Source organism: Cebidichthys violaceus, unplaced genomic scaffold, assembly GCF_023349555.1.
Source record: "Cebidichthys violaceus isolate CVI_PGR_0920_01 unplaced genomic scaffold, fCebVio1.0.p SCAF_7, whole genome shotgun sequence".
NCBI lineage: Eukaryota > Metazoa > Chordata > Actinopteri > Perciformes > Stichaeidae > Cebidichthys > Cebidichthys violaceus.
The window spans coordinates 4829551-4851917 of record NW_027176927.1 but is presented as its reverse complement, the minus strand read 5'-3'; the positions used below and the strand labels follow the sequence as shown (position 1 = coordinate 4851917).

Here is a 22367-nt window from a genome sequence, read left to right as displayed (position 1 = left end):
GACGCAGTGTGGGCGGGTTAAGAAACGCCGAGAGGGAGGGGACGCCAGCGTAATATTCCCACCGTTTTTTTTCTCCCTCCTCCGTAGAGCCGAAAAAACAAGGGCATCCATCGGTCTCTCCATCTTCCTCTACGTCTCATCACCGCGAGTCGCACGTCAGGGCTGACATATATATATATATATATATATATATATATATATATATATATATATACTCTTGTCATTTCTTCAGCTGCTGCGTAAAGACTGTCCGTGTGTCCTGTCCTTCTACCTGGAGGATTGTTTTCAGCCTGCGGGGGGGATTGCCGAGCCGAGCGGCAGGGGCGTGAGAGGCGGATGCTGCGAGCATAGAAGCTGGGTACCAACCGGGAGCATCACCGCAACTCACCACGGTAATGTCAAATCCTGCTTCAGCTATTACGTTCATGTATGCGACATTTACTCTCCTGGCTCGAGGGGTTGAGCTCTCAACATGGCCAGCCTAAACTGGTAGTGTGTGTCAATAGCAGCCTGTGATGTAAATCGGCTGACTACTGTCGCATAGCATGTTTCTCTGGTCTTGGATGGATGTGGAGCTTTAACAACATGGGAAACAAATGCAGTCATCGGTTATATATGTCCTCTATCTTTTGGATGTGATCTACAGAGCATGTTGTCCTGTAGCCTTTCAAGGACTGCAGCAGTGGAAAAACGTAGAGTCTTGTTATGTCAATGAGAGCATGAACCCCCCCCCCCCCCCCTCCCCCCCCCCGGGCTCATTTTTCAGTTGTGGCCACTGTTTTAACCTAACAAACCACAATTAAAACATGGGAAACCACCCACACGGCCACATGCAAAACCTGTTATAGTAACACACACACACACACACACACACACACACACACACACACACACACACACACACACACACACAGGCTACACACAGGCTACACACTCACGACCAGGTATGTGCATTCACCATATAGGCTTTTCTCTGCGAGTCTGATTTTGAGGAAAAGACAGAAGCAATTATGGTGTATTGGTTTATTCATACTGACTAAATATGCAGTTATGCATACCTACGTAGGTTACATACATGACACCTGAGTTGTGTTCTAATGCACTAACACAGCATCTGAAAGGTCTGATCTGTCCCTCTCTCTCTGTCTTGTTACTGTGTCTCTGTCAATGCTGATCAGTTATTGATGCATGTACTTTATCCCCCCTCCCCACACACCCTATTGCCCCCTTCTACTTTTCCTTTCCTTTCCTTTCCTCAGATGGACAGAATGAATTTTCTCTCCTTCTTCCTCCTTTGCTTGACTTCGGTTGCCAGTGGCAACAAAGGTCAGTTCCTCATCGTTTTGACTGTTGATTGTGATGTGTTGAGATGATGGTTGACATCGGCATGGGAGCACGCAGACCTGTCAAGGTGCTCGGGCCGGGCCACGGCTGTTTTACCTTGAAATGCTCCTGATGCCTCTATTGCTCTTCCCCCGTGAGCGTATTGATTATATCAGCTTCCTCATGACAGAAACAGACCACATACATGTTTATACATTCTGTGTTTCATGACCCAGCGTGAATGCGTCTGTTTCAACAGTGATGTGACTCTGAGAGAAGATGATGAATCTGTTTGCTCCATCACCATGGATAACCATGACTCTGATTCAACATCATTGTTCCGATGATTATCATGCCGAGGGAAGGCGAAATGAAACGGAGAGCGAGGAGGGAGAATGTCAGAGAAGGAGGTGGTAGAGGAGAGCGATGCAGGGAACACTTGGAGATTTAGGAGAGATGGAGTGTCAGAGAGAAGGGGGGGGGGGGGGGGGGGGGGGTAGACGAGTGAAATGTTAGGAGAGGCAGAGGAGAAAGAGCTGTGACAGGAGAGGACGTGGCTGAAAAGACGCAGGCCGATGAGGAGGGAGGAGGAGGAAGACGAGGAGGAGGCGGTGGTGGAGAGAGAGGTGGTACGTGAGATCAGGTGACACGAGGGAAGAGGATAAGGGAAAGCTAAAGATACCGGAACGTTTGTGTGTGTGTGTGTGTGTATATAGATAGAGTGTGTGTGTGTGTGTGTGTGTGTGTGTGTGTGTGTGTGTGTGTGTTTGTGTGTGTGTGCGTGTGTGTGTAAGTAAGAGTGTGAGTGTGTGTGAGTGAGGGAGACAGACGAGGAGGAGGGGTAGGCGAGTGTTGTGGGACGATAGAGTGACAGCGAGACGAAAAGTGCCAGGAGAGACAGAGAGAGATGGAATGGGATGCCTCTCAATCTGTAATCCCGGGTGTAATCCACGGGCCTGATGCTCAGATTAATGCTTTAGAGCAGAGGGGAGAGGGGGGAGGGGAGAGGAGGAGAAGGAGATCAACTGAGGGGACAGAGGGCGGGAGATAAATGACCAAAAAAGAGACATGGAGGACTGTGGAAATGGAGGAGGTGACGGTGTTCGGCTAAGACCTTGAGAGGAGAGATGAATATCTTTGATGTAGATTATTTCAAACTTGATTTTGCCCATTTCAGACTATTTTATTTCTGTACAGCTGTTTTTATTTGGATATTAAATATTTGAGTATTTTGGCTTCTTTATTAAAAACAAAAATGTGTTTTGTAGAAAAAAAACTGGTGGAAGAAGTTTGGAGATCTTTTACTTAATTAAAAGTAGCTTCGGCTGCAACTAACAATAATTTACTTTCTTGATCTGAAGATTATTTTCTCAATTAATCATTTGTCAGGAAATAGTGAAAAATACCTGTTTAGTCCCTGAACTGCCTATTTAGTACGACACAGCACAAACACACAGAGATAGCCTCTTCATTATCATGAAAGAAAAGAAAAGAAAACTGAGAAGCCGCAACATGGAAATGTTGTTTATTTTTACTTGAAAGAAAATACTTAAACGATTACTCAATCGTCAAAATAGTCGCTGGTTATTTTTCTGTCGACTGGCTTGATTAATTGTCTAATTATTTCAGCTCTAAAAGTAGCAATACATCGATGTAAAAATACCCCATTACAAGTAAAACTACAGCGAAGTATTATCAGAAAAAATTGCTTCAAGGTCAATTTAATACCACATTTTAGCTTGAATGAATTAGACAGCAGAATAGCCTCTTTCAAAGCAGTATATTAGTTATTATGAACGTGTTACTGTGTAAGCAGCATTTTAATATTGTAGGTTAATATAATGTTGTGGAGTATAAAGAACAATATTTCCCCTTGAAATGTAATGGGAGTTAGTGGAATAAAACTAGCATGAATAGGAAAAACCCAGGTAAAGTAACTTTAAATTGTAATTAAATACAGTACTTGAGTAATTGTGCTTAGTAACCTAGAAATCAAATACATAATCAAAAACATAGAAGTTAAATCAGATTCAGAACCAGCAGCATTTTCCTCTGTTGGCTGTCCTCTCACATACGAGACAGCAACAATTAGTTCCACTCACATATCGTGGAAAATTCACTGTGAAGGCAACAAAGCAATTACTAAACAAAAGTCTTGCGATTCTGTCTGATTTCAAACTCTGTATCTTCTGTGTTCAAAAGATTGAGGACAACAGAGGGGAGGCTTTTTTTTTTGTTGTAAAATCGTCATCCTTCTGGCTCATTAACTTGCCCTTTGATCACTCAGCTCTGAACATTCAGCACAAGGATGAATAATTAATTCACAATTAAAGGTTAAATTCACAGTAAACCTCGGGCATTTGATTTGGACACGGCTGTTGTTGTTTTTCACGCGTTTTTGTGCGGCGCCTGTGGCAGGCCAGTTTGGCTGATTGATATGAGCAATACACCTCTCTGTGTGTGATAAGGTGAAATCTGACTTAATTACACTGCCAACCTGGAAGGTGTGTAGAGTGACGCTTGACATGAAGAAGAGGAAGGAGGTCTATATTGGGAAGAGGGGAATATCTGTGAGGGTGTGAATGTGATTAAACTGTGTCCTTGTGGTTGCACATCAGACATACATTGTGTAGTTTTCCACTCATGCTCACCATGTCCTTGCCCATAATGGAGCGTTAAAAATAGAAACGTTGGTTCCTTCTAATTGCTCCATTTAACCCAAAGCCTCTTCGGTCTCTTCTCTGTGCCGTTCAGCCAATAAGCACAAGCCATGGATCGAGACAGAGTACCAGGGGATTGTCATGGAGAACGACAACACGGTGCTGCTCAACCCCCCTCTCTTTGCCCTGGACAAAGATGCTCCACTTCACTACGCTGGTAACACCAACCGCATGAAACAGCATGGGAGAAGATAGGATGAAGAAAAAAAAAAAGAGCCCAAAAATATCTAAACTTTTCCATGAATTTACTTGAACATCCACAGAACTGGCTGCTGTGAAAAATAGGTCATATCAAGTACTCTCACAGCCAAATTGAATATCACATCACCAGGCCAAATTGAAAATGATCTCACCAGGCCTGGTCTGGGCTTTAATAGTAAACACAACGCTGATTTTTTTACAGACGTTTGGCGCTCTCAGACTGCTGCCATTTCCAACCATATTTCCCCACAGATCAGTCTAGATATTAAAGGCAATATATTCAGTAACAGAGTCCACTATTTTTGGGCCATCATAGTGTAATTCAACCCTTCACTGCAGGAGCAGCAGTCAGCAGTGCTCGTTGCTCTGCAGCCTGATGAAATAAGGTTATCTTGTTTGCACCCCTGGAAATAACCATGTTCAGTCAAATTATAACAGATCGACTAGAATTACTCAGCGCTCCCTGAAATTTACTGGGCTTGTGTCAAAAAGGAAGAGAAAATTAGGTGTTTGAGCAGGAAACCTTCCCTACCTTCAATTTATGTCAGCCAGGGAAGATCAGCTGCTATATAGAGGGTTTTTATTTTGAGTCTCAGCTGCTATTAAATTTATTCTATCATTATACTGATAAGATGGAGGGCACTTAAAGGAATCCTCCAGATATCTGTCTCCACTTAATATATTCTGAAAAATCTACTCAACGTTAAGATCAATTGTCACAATTCGTTTAATATTGATAGATGCAGGAATTTATAGGTATTTATAAATCAGTACATCAGTGCTTTCCTTTCTCATGGCAAGCTAAAATTCTGGTTATATTTCACTGGTTGTTGTTGCTGTTATCATAATAACCTGAATATGTATATCACTTTTCCAATCAGAGTTACAAACTGCTTCACAGAAAAAAAGTGAGTTTTTAGAAGATATTTGAATAAATAAATCTCCTTTAGTTTTGAGTCTAGACTGCAGAGTTTTGTAGCACGATCTAAAGTTGAGTGCAAGGTATGTTAGGGCACACAAATGTATGCTGGAGCCAGACCTGATATATTGAGTAATTAGTAACACCAAAATTCTAAAATCAACTGAAAACCAATGCAAACAGGGTAAATTCTGTATAATCTGTGAGCAAGCGTTGCCACACAAATGTTAGAAAATAATCCAATGTTTGTCAGAGTAGGATGTTGATTAACATTATATTAATATACTGGATATTTATAGACAATTTATTTATAAAACAAATACAATATGAGTACATTTGGATTCACAGTGTTTGATACATTTTTAGTTTTATTGCTCTTTTCTGAGTTATTTTCTTTCTCTCCCAGGTGAAATCTGTGGCTTCCGGGTTCATAATGGCCCCTCGGGTTCAGGCTCAGTCCAGTTTGAAGCTGTGGTTCTGGACCGCTCCACCGGCGAGGGCCTGGTCCGGTCCAAGGAGCCGCTGGACTGCGAGAGCCAGCGGGAGCACAGCTTCACCATCCAGGCTTACGACTGCGGAGAGGGACCTGATGGAGTCAACAGCAAGAAATCCCACAAGTTAGTCAGTCCATTGAATGTTTTTAACGATAATTACAGTCACTATCTGAAGTTCCTCTGGCTGTGCACTGTGAAGACTATCCAGCCATTTCTGCTTCCTGTTGTTACAACAATCCATCGCTCGCTCTCTGCTTTTGTTTTGCTTCCCACTCCTCCTTCCCTCAGGGCCACCGTGCATGTGCGTGTTAACGACGTCAATGAGTTCTCCCCCGTGTTTGTCGAGCGTCGCTACGAGGCTTCAGTCCCGGAAGGACGTCTGTTTGACCGAATCGTGCGGGTGGAGGCTCTGGATGCTGACTGCTCCCCGCAGTACAGCCAGATCTGCTTCTATGACATCATCACTCCTAATGTGCCCTTCGCTATCGACAACGATGGTGAGATATGTTTTATCTTGTAGCAGTAAATCAGCAGGTGTGGGGCTCATAGACCTATTAATATCTGTGTGCCTCTGCTAAAGAAATACAATATCCAACACAAGCCACCATATTGTTATCCTCACATGCTGTCTGCACTATTGACTCTTTATGGCTTATTGCAAGTAGAATCACTAAATTCAATATTAAGTATTCAACTTCTAAACTGCGGATGCCCTCAATACATGAAAAAGACCGACAGCAGACACCGCTGGGATATTGATGTCTGCATAGCGACAAAGTGAAAAGAATTGCAGGTGCTTAACTCCTCGCACAGGTAGAAACCAAGCAATGTTAAAATAGACGTTGTGTGGGCGGAATATTGTTCTGTCTCTGTAAAAACATTGCGGCAGCTGTTTTGGTTTAATATAGCATCCTTTTTTTGTTACTGGCTGCTCGTAGATTCCTTAAATTCTTTGTTGTAATTGTATCCATTGAGTGGTTGGTGGGAGATCAATTGTATTGAGACACAGCAGCCGCAGAGAACCCGGTTTTATTATGACTCTGCAGAATCGTCCTGGAAATGGAGGGGTTTTGCAGAGGATGAGTAGCTCCTTTCTTTTTTATTTTTGGGTCTAACTGGTACAGAGAACTTTTGTTCCAACCTCCTTCACACGCTGTGGGGTTGTCATTGTCTATTTTCTTTTCTCTTCACTTTGTCTTCTCTGTTCCTACTACTATCTCTTTCATCCCAATGTTTCTCCTCTCGCCATGTCACACCATCGTCTGTGTTACCTATTGTCTGTCAGCTGGCATGCTGAGCGCTGTCAGCCTATCGCAGTTATTCGCTGTTTCCTTTATCTTGTAAAAACAGGAAAACCCTTCACTTTTCATTCCGCTCTGTGCGATGTATCTTCCTCCGTTTCTCTTTCTATTCCTGGATGTACCGCACTGACCAGGATAGTTGCTCTGCTATTGAACGTGCAGTGATGGAAGCTTTATCAATGAGCGTTTCATAATTTCTTGTCCTTTCTTTCTTTGTCTCTCTCTCCGTCTCCTAGGAAACATTAAGAATACAGAGCCGTTGGACTCGAAGCGTCAGCGCGTCTTCACCTTCTGGGTTACCGCCTTCGACTGTGGAAAGAACCGAGCTCAGGCTGATGCCCAGGTTGTCGTCACCGTCAAGCCGTCCTGCAAACCCGGCTGGATCGGTAATCTGACCCAGATCGCTCCCTTTCTGTCTCAGTTATCCTGCTTGGATAACTCTCGGGAGGTTTAAGAGATGTGTTTTTGTCATTGAATCTGTGGGAACTATCACTTTTAGTTGTGCATGGGCTGCCGTTAGGATGAATCACCTTTGCATCTTTATATCAAGAGCTGAGTTTTTAAAGAGGTACTGCTGAGCCTAAGTAATATCAAGGGGAAGGCAATTAATTAAACTGTAGGAATATATTTTTAGATTATAGATACTACTGCTCCAATTTCTGTGGATTTCCTCACATTAGAACTCCAACGGGATGAGCCCAGTTTATTGACAGTGAATTACAATTTAAATACAATTTTTTGAATCCAAACGTTGAGGGTCAGGTTGTGATTGCACTACTTTTTCAGGATGGACCAAGCGTGTAGAGTACACACCCGGGTCAGGCAGCATCCCCTTGTTCCCCAGCCTGCATTTGGAAACCTGTGAGGAAACTGTGTGGAACATCCAAGCCACCGTAGAGCTCCAAACCGGCCACATCGGAAAGGGCTGTGACAGAGACAGCTACTCTGACAGATCCGTCCGACGGCTCTGTGGTGAGTTCTGGTTTAACTATGTAAATGTGCAGAGGTCAGGATCCTTCTTTATTAACATTGTTTATCTCTTTTTTTCTCATCAGGTGCTGTCAGGGGTGAAGTAGACCTCCTCCCTCCTCCATCTCCTGCTGCCAACTGGACCTCCGCTCTGCCCACTCTCCCCTCTTCTGATTCCTCTCTGGTCTTCTCCTTCAACGGATCCAACCACGTCGCCGTGGTGCCGGATTCGGTTGTCTCTGCATTGTCGGGCGACCACTTCACCCTGCAGCTGTGGATGCGAAGGGGCGGCGCCAACATCCAGGCTACGACCACTCAGACCAGAGGCAGTCGCAAGGAGGAGGAGACTATTGTGTGCAGCACTGTCAAGAACGGTGCGTTATATCGTAGAGTCGTGGTTTTACCGACATTTGAAGGAATTGAAAGTGTTTTCAAATGTGGGGTGGTAAGGAAAGCATCAGACATCAAAGACAACCCCCAGAAGGTTACCCACTCAATTCCCCAGAATTACAGAGAAAGTCAAGGCTGAAAAAAAAAAAAAAAAAAAAAAAACTAAAGCAGTTTATAGCTTCAACAACTACTATCAAGGTGCTCTTGAAAGAGACACTTAACCCCCAGCTTCTCCACTTGAGCAGCCAAGTGGACAGCAGCAGAAGAACAGTAAAACACTGTAATTGTGCCTGGCAGAATTTTGTGTGAATATTTTCAACTTTATGGCTTTGTAGGGGCAGCGCTAGAAAGCAGTGTGTTCGGCAAACCTTCCCTCGGGTAAAAACAGCAATAAAATCCACAATTGAGAGAGACAGAACAGAGATTAAAATCTATATTAAACGCATTGCACATTTTTATGTCTTACTGTGGTGATTCTCTGAAGAATTGCCTGGTGATATTAAGACAGTTTGACAAGACCACACTGACCCACCAATTATTTTCTGTTCTTCTGCTCTACAGATGATTCCTTCTCCCACTATTCCCTCTCTGTCCACGGCTGCCGCCTCTCTCTCTTCTACTGGCCCGACGTCTCAGCCGCACGGCCCGTCAAGTTCTTGTGGAAACTGGAGCAGGTACTGAGGGAACTGCAACACTTAGCTTTGATGTTCTTCTGTATTTGTACCTTTGAAATTACATTGAAACGGGGGAAAAGCAGTAGATAGTCTGTCTGTGTAAAGCCAAACATCTGGCTCAGACAGATATTTTATAAAACACTTTTCTTTGGGTGATACATATCAAAGAACTCGGTCCTTCTGCGTACTTTCACATTTTCAAAAAGAACATAAAGAAAGAAAATAAAATGAAAGAAATTGCTATATCATGCAGTCAGCCCATTGGTGGGTGAAGGGGGGTTTGTTTTGACTGAAGCTACAGGTCCCAGACAGATTGAAGCAGCATGGATTAAAGGAAGCTGAGCTGATACAGAGAAGATTTGTAAAATCCCTCTGTCTGACCCACGATATCTTATTAACCCGGTCTTTCTTTTCTGCCCCTCTGTCTGTATAATTCCCTTTGTATTCCTGCTGATGCAACCCTATCTATAGAGAAGCTAAAACAAACGTGTGCAGGAATTTACACGGATGAAATATTATACATGTCAGCTACAGTTACAGTAAATGTTACTTTTCAGATTACGATTTTACACAAGAAACATAATCGGTTAATAGAATACAATACATTTTCAAAGATTAAACCAGCGGCTCCAACACTCTATGAGGCCCTCTATGAGTTGCTGCTCGGATTGTTTCATTGAGATAACTGTCCGAGGTCCAAAGAAATAATATTATTCAATAAACAAAGATTAAAGAAAAGTCATTTTCCTGCAGAATTTCTGCAAGCTATTTCAACTGTTTCCTTTGTTCAGGCTCAGGTTGACTCTCTCAACAGGTGTGTGACAGTGAGTGGCATCATCTTTCGCTCAGCGTCCAGTTCCCCTCCGTGACCCTGTATGTCGACGGTGTGACTTTTGACCCCGCCCTCATCCATGACAACGGAGCCATACCCAACCCTGCCCCCCGCCAGAGGATGTTCATCGGCGCCTGCTGGGGTAACACACTGAAATTTATGCTCAGCGTATCCACAACTGACATACATTTCATTTCAGCTAAATGATGGATTCTGACAGAAATGTATGCAGGCAGAGAGCGAGGAATCCTGTTTTTTTCCATTTTTGCATAAATGCTATGAGCAGCAATTGTGCAGTTTGCTTCCTCTTTTGCATTCATCCCATCAATGAAATGTCATTCAAATCCCACATCGCCAGAGATGGCAGGTTGCCATTTTTGGCATGAGCGGCGGCAACTCACGAACCCTCATAAGGCACCTTTAGAGAATCTGCCGAGACATTGTGCCTCGCGTCATTCACTCCCTCATTTCACTCAGTTATAATTTGGTTGATGCATTTTGTCTTTGAGGGCTAATAATATAACTGACTTATCAATTATTCAGAGCAATAGAACGACACAAGGGCAAGACAGCTATCAGCCATTTTAACCACTAGAATCACTGGTTAAAATGGGAAACTGTGGCTGTCAATTAACGTTAAAATACACACACACACAAACACACACACAGACACGCCCACACATTTGCGGTGCTACACTCTCATCCACAGTGGAAGTCACTCTTCTGCCTGCGTGGCACCAGCTGCTGCTGGATAATGAGGAGATGGTGCATTTCTGACTATCTACAATTCTCTTGCTTGCATTTTCTCATTTGTGTCTCCCCGTGTTATATATTTACTATTTTTCATTGTTCCTATCAACCTCTGGCACCTTCAGTCTTCCTCTCACTTTCTTTTCACACCTCGCTACATTTAAGTATCTTTCTCAGTGTGCCTTATTTTATTTCTCTTTTTCAAACTCCCCTTTGTGCCCCTCACCGTTTTCCCTCCGCAGAGCCCGAAGAGAAGCAGAAGGAAATACTAAACAACACCATCCCAGAGGGTAAAGACTCAGGTGACCTCCTTGTTTTCACATTGTTGTCCGCATGAGGGTGTGCCGTCTGTCAATTTGCTGCGTCATTGTTGCTGTATACTTTATGTGCGTATTAGAATATAAATGAGGTGTTATAATCTGTAGTCATACTGGACTGTCTCTGGTTTTTAGTGAAATATGTGGGAGGTTACCACGGCCTGTTGTCGGGTGTGACGGTGCGTCCTGGCAGCGTGGAGCCTCACAGTGTGGTGGAGTGTCTGTACGCCTGCAGGGAAGGCCTGGACTTCGGAGACCTGGAGACTCTGGGCTCCGGCATGAAGGTAATTGCTCAGAAAGCCATAGGCCGCCATGTTGTAGAGAAAGAGATGATGCTCAAAGAGTCCCTTACATCTTACATCGCTGTTAGTAAAATGTACTTTCTTTTCCTTTCAAGGACACCATATACTTTAATCACCAAACTAGCTATCTCACCTTCATTCATGTGACTTTTTGACAACCGTGAATACATACATTTACAAGAGAGATATAAATACGAATACAAAACATACAATATTATAACCAACTTTTCAAAAATCCACAATCTAATAGATAAAAAAGTTAAATCCCTATTTGCGGCCTCCCCTCTTTAATCTTTTAACCTCAAGTTATCCACGTAAATCTAAATTTTAAATCATTACACATCATCACTCGTAGCTTTACATTCACAGATTGTAAATAGTGTTACTAGTCTCCTACCCATTGCATGATAAGTATTTTATGCACATGATGTGTTAAAATCCTTTTTTGTTTTCTATAATAAGGACGTAACAGCTTTGCCAGAGGGGAGGTCACAATCTAATTTGTCTTTAGTTTGTGTCATTCGTTGTCAAATCTGTTTCAAGGAGGAATGAACAGGAGGAATTAGAACAGAAAGTAATACCTGTTTCAATCATCATATGAGCATAAGACTTGAACAATTGTGAACCAATCCCTTAATTGCGGCACAAATTGTTGGTATGCTGCTAGATGTGTTTCTAACCTCCTCTGGTGGTGGTTTGGTGCGTTTGAGGCATTTGCACTAAAAAGTTGTGTCTAATGTGTGTAAAAGAGATCAAAGGGTAATATGTCTGCTAATATATTTTTTCTTTGCGCTGATATCGCTTCAAAAGAACCTGTATTAAATTAGATTAAAAAAGATGAACCCTTTCCGAGGTTTCCCTTCTTAAAGATTTTGTCTTAAGCTATGGAACATGATATCTTCTCATGTAAATGAAAGGGAACTTGGATTTTAAAAGGTTTCTTTTGGCTACGCAGGTTCATGTGAACCCCAGCCAGTCAGTTTTGGTGCTGGAGGGAGACGACATTGAGAGCTTTAACCGTGCAGTGCAGCAGGTCACCTACAGGAACTCTCTACGCTTCGCCACCCCCGGAGTCCGACCCCTCAAACTAACCACCTCGCTCAGGTATACACACACACACACACACACACACACACACACACACACACACACACACACACACACGCACACACACACGCACACGCAGACACACACTTGGGTAACTAATTGTTGTCATACACTTTTTTGATGTAAAGTCATGCTGTGAAAGGCAGGAGACGAACTGAAGCAGTAGAAGAAGAGGCAGACAGAGAGAGAGAGAGACACCACTATTGTAAATTATCACACCGGAAATCTCTGAACACCACAAATAATATGATGTGAAATTAAATTATTTCTCAAATGAAGTGTCTCTCTCTCTGGAATCTGTGCCTCTGCTTTACTTCTTTGACATTGAACTCATCAAACATGGACCTTGCCTCGGCTGTGATAAGGACTGTTGTGGCACGATGATTATAGAGGAGAATACGTCAAAGCAAGAGATAACAAGGAATATCTTATCTCTTTGTTCATTCAGCCATTTAGTGGCTTTTTGCTTTGACAGAGTAAACTGTAGACTAAATTAATTCTGTCTGGTTTTAACTGTGGTTTTTGAAGGATTCACTTGAAGAAACTGTTTCCCTTTTTTAAATTCAAATCAGTTTAATTTTATTTGTATAGCTGGCTTTTGGAGAAATAATTTGGTTAAAATGTTCTGATTTACATTAAAGTATTGCACAAACAAACTAAAACAATATCCCTGTTGTTGCGAGACAGACTGACGGCACAAGACTGAATCCTCGGTTCAGTGTGCATCGCTCTGAATCACCTGGCCGTGAAAATAAAAAGCACACAAACTCTGTTTCCGGGTCAGTGCTCAACCATGCTTAACAACTGCGAACTGGCTCTCTGGCTTTAGCAGTCGCTTTTAGATGATGAAATATTAATTCACCTCAGGAAGTACAGTCTAGCGCATATGCTATGTGGTACATTGTGTATTTAAACTAGCTGCCTGCCGACAAATCAGATCTCATCAAACTCTCAGGCTGTGCAGATATATTCTTATTGCTGTCTTTTGGGTTTGTTGTTTTTGTCGCATGTTTATAAGAATAAAATGGATACCAGGCCATGAGACGGTGCTGGAGGTTTTGTTTTTGAGATTCAAGGTCACAGGCAGATTTTTTTTTCACTTGGTTTCTGCTCAAGTGTACCAGAGTTTTTTTTCTTCTTCTTTCCTCTAGCGTGTTTTATTGCGTGTGTGAAGATTAGACTGATTTGAGGCCAGGAGTTACCCAGATGGCTGAACAGCAGGCCCTTCTGGAGAGGCCGATAGAAGCAGCTGCTCACTCTGATAGTGGAAATGTAACACACACACATACACTATACGCTTAATCCCCTTTCAAATGGAATGCTGAATTATAGTGCAGATAAATAAATATATGTAAGCAGCCTGTCATCAATCTGATTTGCTCTCCCTTTCTGGCAGGAAAATTAAATCTGTAACAGCAGAGTTATGGTTTGACATTTGTTATTTTCAGACCAAAGTTAGACTTAAATGTTAACATAAGTGTACTAATATGCTCACAGTGTAGACGATGCCGATGTTTAGGCCGTGATGGAAAAAGTATTCTGATTCTTTACATAAATAAAAGTACTAATAACACACTGGGAAGATGCTCCACTACAAATACAAGTTTTGCATTAAAAAGCTTACTTAAGTAAAATGATATAGCCTAAGTATTATAAGCAGAATGTATCAGTAAAAAAAAGTAAAAGTACTTATTGTGCAGTAAAATGTTCCCCGTTAGTGTTTTATATTGTCTATTATATATGATGTTATTGGATTAATATTCCTTTAGCATTAATGTGTCTGGCGTTACATGGTTTTCACTACACAGGATGACAAATTGTAATCTGAAAAGTAACTTCAGCTGTCATGACTATGACAAATAGTGGGGTGAGAAGTACATTTGTCACCATAGAAATGTAGTTAAGTAGAAGTATAACGTTACATAAAATGGAAATACTCAAGTAAAAGTACAAGTACCTCAAAATTGTACAATTAGTACTTACTACTAATTGTACTTAGTTACATTGCAGCACTGTTAGCAGGTATAATGTTACCTGGTTAACCATCTTAGTTTAATATTTGAGCATGTTCACATTTACCAATTAACACTTAACACAAAGTACAGCTGGGAATGTCATTACCTTTGCAGACATTTAGTCATAAACCAACATATTGGACAAATTACAATTTGGACCTGATGCTGGTGCAAACATTAAAGGGGAACTGTGCGAATTTTAGACATCAAAGTCTGTTGGCAGTTCTTGGGGAGTACTTATGTGGGGAGAAAAAGTTGAACAAAGCCTTTTGTGGCTCCAGAGGGAGCTGTGCAAAGTCTGATACATATCCTCAAGGGATGTCTTGGTTGGGGATGAAGAGGGAAAAAAATAATCTTACCAGACCCCTGTAGCCTGCTCCTCATCTCTGTTTGAGGCTAGCGGCTCAAGGCTACATTATAGCCCCTACTTGCATAACACACTTGAATCTCAGAATAGGACGTTTGAGTCGAATTCTGGGGAATGTTGTTCCTGTGTTATGACAAAGAAGAGGAAATGCACTAAAATAAAAATGACAATATCTTTGCTTCTGATGCATTTTGATGCTTTTATTATTCATAGTGAGTCTGACAGTGAAGCAATGGTAAATTGATGCAGTAATCAAGTAATTAAAGGATCCCCAAAACTGTTATAAATTACTGTTAGTGGGGCTATAATGTCTGTACAAATCTCATGGCAATCCATCTGACATCTGTTGAGATATTTCACTGCAAAAAATGTCAACTTGAAGGTGGTGTGAGAGAAAAATTCAGGGATCACTAAAGTCAGTAGGACTTGTCGTCTGGGCACCATGACTGATTGTAAAAATTGTCATGGCAATCCGTCAAATAGTTGCAGATATATTTCATTCTGGTCCAAAGTGGCGGACCAACCGACAGACTGACATTGTCAACTCTAGAGTCAGTAGCTTGGCAACAAAAAAATGTGCAAACTTTCTCTCTTTTTTGTATCTCTCTTTCTCTCCTTGACTGACATCACACGCTTCTTTCGTCCCTGCCAGATGTTTCAACGAGGAGAGCTGCCTGTCCCTCAAGCAGCTGGAAGGATACCTTGTGGTTCTCCAGCCTGACGCCCCTCAGATCTCTTTGTCTGGGGTCGGCCCTCATCTGGCTCGTCCTGCCCCTGAGTTTGAGGGTCCCCGTGGTGTCCCCCTTTTCCCTGAGCTCCGGATCGTCTGTTCCTTGTCTCATGCTGTCAACACGGCTGCACAGGGGATGGAGGGAGGAGGTGAGTCACGCATTAAACAACCCAAATGCCACATCTAGTGTCGGGAGATTTTAAATATTTATCATGTTTGTTTGCACATAGCCCTTTCTCACCACTTGTCTAAGAATCTTTATATGGAAATGAGTTGAAGAGACCATCTGTGGTCTACATCCTTTGTTTCCTAAATTGGGGTAATGATCCTCTCTTAGCTCTGATGTCCGACGCCGTGGCTCACACTTTGGATGGCTGTGAGGTCCAACCGCTGGGGGAGGAGCTAAACCCAGAGAGGGAGGAGCTTCTGGTAGACATGGATGTTGTGCGAGAGAGGGGACTGGAAATCATCAATACTACTGCTTATATTGCCATCACAGGTGCTGTGCCTAAAACATTCATCACATTTTAAAACTCTTTTAAAACGTATATGTTCTTCTTTGTTTTACTAAAAAATCATTGTTGTTATTGACATGTTGTACTGGCCAACATAGATGGCAAATTACAGACAAACAACATGAAACGGACCCCAAAATATGTCAGGAAACCTGGATTCGATTGTCTGTTTGTGTCTCTTATGTTTAAAGCCCCTGAAGTGTTTCTCTATAACATTAAATATTCATTACTAAATGAGCAACAGTTAAAGTTTAATGTGCTTCATCAGGACTGCATGGTTTCATCAGAGCAGACACAAGCAAACAGCCCCACAATTGTCAGATAAATATTTCTAAATCCTAACTGGTGTACCAGAAATACATGACATCTTTTTTCTTCCAACAGGTTCCACCCAGTTAAATGTAAAGTTAATATAAGACTTCATTTATGATATTAAGACGTTGATTCTGAAAATTGGTTTTCAGGGCCTTTAAAAACTTTGCACACAATTCAATATAATAGATTCCAAAAGACCTGAACAATTTAAAGTAATCCATCTGATACAGTCACCCCCTGCTGTCTATAACTAGCTGCAGACTACTTTTCTCTTCTCCTCCTTCTCTCTGCAGTTCTCGTCTCAGTATTGACTTTCTGTCCTCTTTTTATTCTGCGCTCCCTTCAGGTGCCGAATCCATCTCTGTGTACGAGGACGTCCTTCGCTCAGTCCGCTACCGACTGGCCAAAGGCTCAGCCCGCTTCGAGAGGCGGTTCCGCCTGTCCTGCTCTGAGATGAATGGAAGATACACCAGCAATGAGTTGACTCTGGAGGTGAGAAGAAACATTCACATACAGTATCACCTCTGGCACCAAATAAAGATAAATGTCTTTTAGATATGAGCGTGAAAGCTCAGTCTACACTTAGATTATTTTGTTTCATTTTCTTCTTCTCTGTTTCTCTCACCTCACTCCTTCAGGTGAACTTCCTCCACTCTTTGGACAGTCTGTATCACCCATCCCACTTGCTGGCCTCCCAGCAGCAGTTTCTCCATCCGTCCCACCATGCTGGAGAGCTGAGTGGACACACCCTGCCCAATCCACACCGCAACTCAGGTGACATTCCCCTTTCATCAACTTTTCCTGTCAAGTACAGATATCACGAAGTGCTTCACAATTAAACACAAAAGAAAGATAGAAAATGCAGTCAGAATACAGGAGTGACCGATAAGAGGAGCCCTGGTAGCCTCGTGGTTGGTGCACGTACCGCAAGTCTGCAGCGTCCACAGTTTGAGTAAAAGCAATAAATGAAATAGAAATTAAAATGAAGAAGGCAAATTTCAGAGAGTTTTTAGAGTTTCAGACCTTTTGTAGCACTGAAGGTTTTTTTTATGAGTGGGTCCCTGTTTTGTTAATCACATGAGCATGTGTGCACATTAAACGGCAACCTCTGGTGCTGAAAAGTGAAGCCCACGCGTAGATGCTAAAAACTGGAATAACTCAAATTGCTCTTTGAGGCTGGCTACAAAAGCAAGTCAATCCCCGTAGATCCCCATTTTAAAATGCCAAACTCAACAGGAGAATGCCTTGTACACAAAGAGGGTTTTCGTCTATACCCCCAAGTTCATGACAACTGGAAGAGGGGTGGACTTTTATGTGACTCACTCATTTAAATTGTATTATGGCTTAAAGTTAGGCATAATTAAGGGCGTTGGAGCTTTGATTGACAGGTGGTTGTCATCTCAGGTTGCTAGCTGCTAGCTGTCTTCTCTGCTGCGTCACCTGGGCACACCTCAGCTCCAATCCACCTCTAGGCTCATTTTTGGATTAGCTGGGTGTTAGACTGTGTTGTCACTGCCAAGATGGCCACTCACTTTGAGCTTTACAACGGCTCTTCAGAAACCTATGGCTGATGTCACGAAGACTAAGTGCATATTTCATACAGTTTATGGTGCACACGCATGGGTGGCGTGATACATAGTCCTTCCAATGGTGTCACAGTATTCCACTAATCAATAGCTGGCGGTGACACCCCAAGATATGCTGCTATGCGCCAGCAAAGACGGGGAAGAAAATGACAGCAAACTAATACACATGGATGTGAACAATTCTGATTTTAAAATACTTATTAAAAACGCCTTGCTCTTTTTTTATGAGCAAGGGAATTTACTTGACTTGTTTGTTATACCTCAAGGATACATACAGTTACTTTTGGAGAACAACTGAATGCAAACATACATTTTGTTTGTACAAAAAAACTCCACAGAGACCCTTAAGTCCAAAGGAAGAGCATTTCAAGGTTTAGGAGCCTCAAAGGCACGATCGTCTTTAGTTTCAGGCCTGGAGCGAGGAACAATCCACAAACCTTTATCAAAAGACCTCAGAGACCTACTGGTTAAAAGGGCTGCAGCAGAACAATAATGCAGGCAGGTGCCTGGCCATGCAGAGCTCTAAAAGTAATCTCAAGGCTGTGGAGCCAGTGTAAAGAACAGTGTAACCAAAAATTGTGTTTTGGTCTGCTGCACCTCTGCTGTTTGTATTCATGCAGTAACTATGTAGTAGGAAGGATTGTCAGGTTTAATCATTCTACCCACACAGTCCAACACCCCAGCAAATTGTCTTTTAAGGATATGGTTAGTTTGGATAATTGTGCTATTTTTCAAACGTTCTTAGTTGGTAAGTTGCTTCTAATAAACTCATAGACATTTAGTTATTTGGTCTACAAATGTTTAACTTCACATGGTGAGGAAATAAAGGCATTCATGAGAGTTTACACATATGAAAGAAAATTAGGTAGAATTTTCCAAAAGCTGAAATGCCCTTTCAAGGACAAAGTTAGTTCACAAAAATAGTTAAATTAGTTTTTTTTAAAAGAGGCTGAATGATTACTCACACAGGACTAAATAGTGCATTTGTTGGAGACTATTTTCAGCCGTGGATTAATACTCTACAATAATGAAACAGTGTTCATTCAGTTATTGCTGGTTGTGGTATTTTAATGATTTGCCAACAATAAGAAGAATATAGAATATCACCTGATTCATAGTTTAAATCTAGATTATTTTACCAAACATAATCTTCCCTTGTTTTGTTACAGTGGTGCCAGGAGCAGCCACAGTCATCATTATGGTGTGTGTGGGTTTCCTGGTTGTCATGGTGATCCTCGGTGTTTTCCGAATTCGCTCCATCCATCGCCGCGGCGAGGGTGCCAGGGGCGGGGCTAAGGAGGGTAGCAGCCAATGGGACGACTCTGCCCTCACCATCATCGTCAACCCCATGGAGGTAAAAAAACAGATATGTCATTGATGTGATGGTAATAAATGGCTGCACCTGTCAAGCTCTTGTTTTCATCCACAAATGGCTCTTTCCCACAGTCCTACGAGTCTCGTATGGGCATCTCTGCTGACACGGAGGGGGAGGGGGAGGAGGACGAGGAGGTAGCAGAGTCACCTGAAGACGTTAGCGACGACCAGCGAATCATCATAAAGAAGGAGGGGAAGGACGGCAACGCCCGCCGCTACTGAGCCACACGTGTCTCCACACCAGTTCTCATGGAAACCACCAACCGGCTCACACACTCCAACACTTTTAATATCAACGACTGCTGACACTACTACTTTAGGAATGTATGCTTACAAACACTACGCACAACACAGTCACTGTAATAACACTTATTGACACTCAACGCCATATGTGACCTATAGCCAACAACGGGCAGTTGTTCTCCACCTAAATGTTCAATGGCACAATGTATACATTTAATGTAAGTTAACCGCCTGAGCAAACCCCACCAAAATTGTATGTGGTGCACCAGTTCTCGATCACAAGATGGTATTGTGTCTGTATAGTGTAATACCGGTTGAATGAGACTGCTTTTGTTTAAAAAAAAAAAAGAAAAAAAGATTGTATTCTATCTTTTGTTATTGAACACAGAATGAAATCTTTACAAAATGAATACAGGTGCAATCTGCAACATGCAGGCCTTGAATAGATGAGTAGGCAAAGACATGAGCCTTGACACATCCCTTATTAGACTCGACTCGAGAAGTCTCTGCACAAGCTCTTTTCTCCCCCTTTGCATCCTGTCTCGACACATTCCTCGACCACCGTTAACCCCAGAGTGAAGACAGTGAGGTCAGACAGTATGGTCACTCTTCTCAAAAGCTAAAAAAACATTACGCTTGCAGGTATTTTTCTTTTGGTAATGTGACTATTTTAGTGCTTCGGCTATCTTATGTGGGGCTGATGATGAAATGAGAAGGTTTGAGGACTATCAACCACACACCTCACCGTTTACGCAAGTTGGTACTTATGCAATACCCAGATGCAGAGCTAAAGCCTCCAGGTGTTGAGTCAGGAGTCGTTGCAAAGTTTCAGCTTGTGCCGCTAAATGACAAAACATCACCATCTACAGTAAACCCAGTCGAACCTCACCTCTGACCCCCCCCCCCCCCCCCCCCCCCCCCCCCACGGTGACCGCTGGAATGTCTCTAAATGACTCTCACTGCACTGTTTCACTTACTGCACACTGCTCTTACAATAACTGCAAGACGTCACATGCAATCACACACAAAGACACACACACACACACACACACACACACACACACACACACTCCATAGTGCTACCCCTGCTGTTTCCAGAATGTCAGCTCAGCTTGGGCAGTTTTGATTGTATTGATTGTAATGAATTTTCTGTACATACAATGATGAATATTATATTATTGTTATTACTATTATTATTGCAGACACTCTTCTTCTACACACTTTGAGAGGGAGCGGATTATGATTTACCTTTTTCATTTCAGTAATCACCTTTACAGCATCAGAAAACAGTATGATGATGATGATGATAATAATAATAGTAGTAGTGATACGGATGATAATCCCTGGCTTGATGAGTGTCTATTAATTTGTGTGTAATATTGTTGTAATTTAAGAACTTGTCAATATCTGAATCACAGTAAAGGGAGGGCACATAGTTGTGATACTTAGATATGTCACACTCATTTCATCTTTAACTCATTTCAAAACTGAACATTTCATTTCTTTTCAATTTCCCTTCATCCGGTACATTTGGTTTAATGAATGTACAACTGTGTGCTTTTCCTCACCTCCCCCTCTGCCTCCCTCTCCTTCTCGCTCACCTCTCCCTCACTCTCCCTCTGTGTCTCTTGCTGTCTGTCTGTGTAGCCTATCAATGTGCAGTGCTAAACCTGTCAGTAAATAAAGCCTGTCGTTTTTGAGTGTGATGTTAAGAAGGAATAAACATTGCATTGATTAATAACTTATATTATTACTATGTTACTATTGGAACATTACCTGTAATTATTGATACAATGATGACATGGATAATGCTGACTAATTGTTATTGAGAACTGTCAGAAAACATTACAAAATTCATAATAAAAACACTATGACGTCTCCACTAGAGAGCTTTCTTGTTAGAGTAGATACTGAAATAACGCTTGAATTTTAAAATTGAGGTCATATATGACACCTGGAAGAATCACATATTTTAAAATGTACAACATGTTGATTTCTTATAATCAGGCCAAGAACCAATTCACTGTTACACATTACAACCATACTGTCTCTGCTAGTCTAATACAACTAAATATTGCACATGAGTAAACTTGTTGAACTTGTACTTTTTATGCTACATTATACATATACTTACATTTCAGTAGGAAATATACATTTTACTACACAACATTTATCTGACAGCTAGAGTTACTCAGTTACTTTACAGTTTAATGTACAAAACATAACATTCTTATAAAATCTAAAGTACTGTTTTAGATTTAACTAATCAACAGTATATACAGTAGTTAAAACCAACTCCATCTTGACTAGCTTAACAATAATCTTATATTACAATATATCAGTGTTTGAAGTAGTATTCAGATCCTTAAGTACAAGCAGGCTAACAGTATTGGCTACACTATAAAAATACTCCTTTACAATTAAAATGACTGCTTTCACAAAATGCACGTCAATAAATTTAAATACAAATAGCAGCAGTATATACTTCAAGTATCAAAAGTACAAGTGTTCATTATGCAAACTTTTATATTACTACATCTGATTATTAATGCATATATTTGTAAGTGTAGCATTATACTGTTGCAGCTGTTTGATGTGAAGCTAATTTTAACAACTTTTTGGGCAATATTTTTAACCTGTTAAAAACTTGTTATAGCTTTGAGGCTTCCTCAAAATTGTACTTAAGTGCAGTGGGCTACTTGGGAAAATGTAACTAATTACATTCCTCCCAGTGCATATAATGAATAAAACACTGTCAAAGAGTACTTCTCATGGTACTTCCACACTTGAAAAGTAGGCTGCATTTCGTTACCTGCACACTTAAATTTACGTCAAATGTTACATACAATCCTTTCACAAGTCGCTATTATACACATTGTATGAGTATACAGAACGTATAGAAAATCTATGTTTTTCGTGGATA

At 41.6% G+C, this 22367-nt stretch overlaps 1 protein-coding gene across 2 annotated transcripts; it reads left to right on the top strand.

Annotated features, from left to right (window-relative positions):
- clstn3 (calsyntenin 3) lies at positions 1–21322 on the top strand. 2 transcript variants are annotated; one of them, XM_068735419.1, is made up of 19 exons: positions 1–392; positions 1260–1326; positions 4078–4200; positions 5570–5780; positions 5946–6154; positions 7195–7344; positions 7745–7930; positions 8014–8301; positions 8879–8991; positions 9806–9965; positions 10816–10863; positions 11026–11174; positions 12148–12296; positions 15334–15560; positions 15749–15910; positions 16588–16733; positions 16880–17015; positions 18997–19181; positions 19274–21322. In XM_068735419.1, exons 2-19 carry the CDS (start codon positions 1260–1262, stop codon positions 19421–19423), a joined length of 2859 nt encoding a protein of 952 aa, XP_068591520.1. In that variant the 5' UTR covers positions 1–392; the 3' UTR covers positions 19424–21322. The 2 variants fall into 2 exon arrangements, with proteins under 2 accessions (XP_068591520.1, XP_068591519.1); XM_068735418.1 differs by having other exon boundaries at positions 4–392; positions 10816–10875.
- Positions 21323–22367: the final 1045 nt, after the last annotated feature.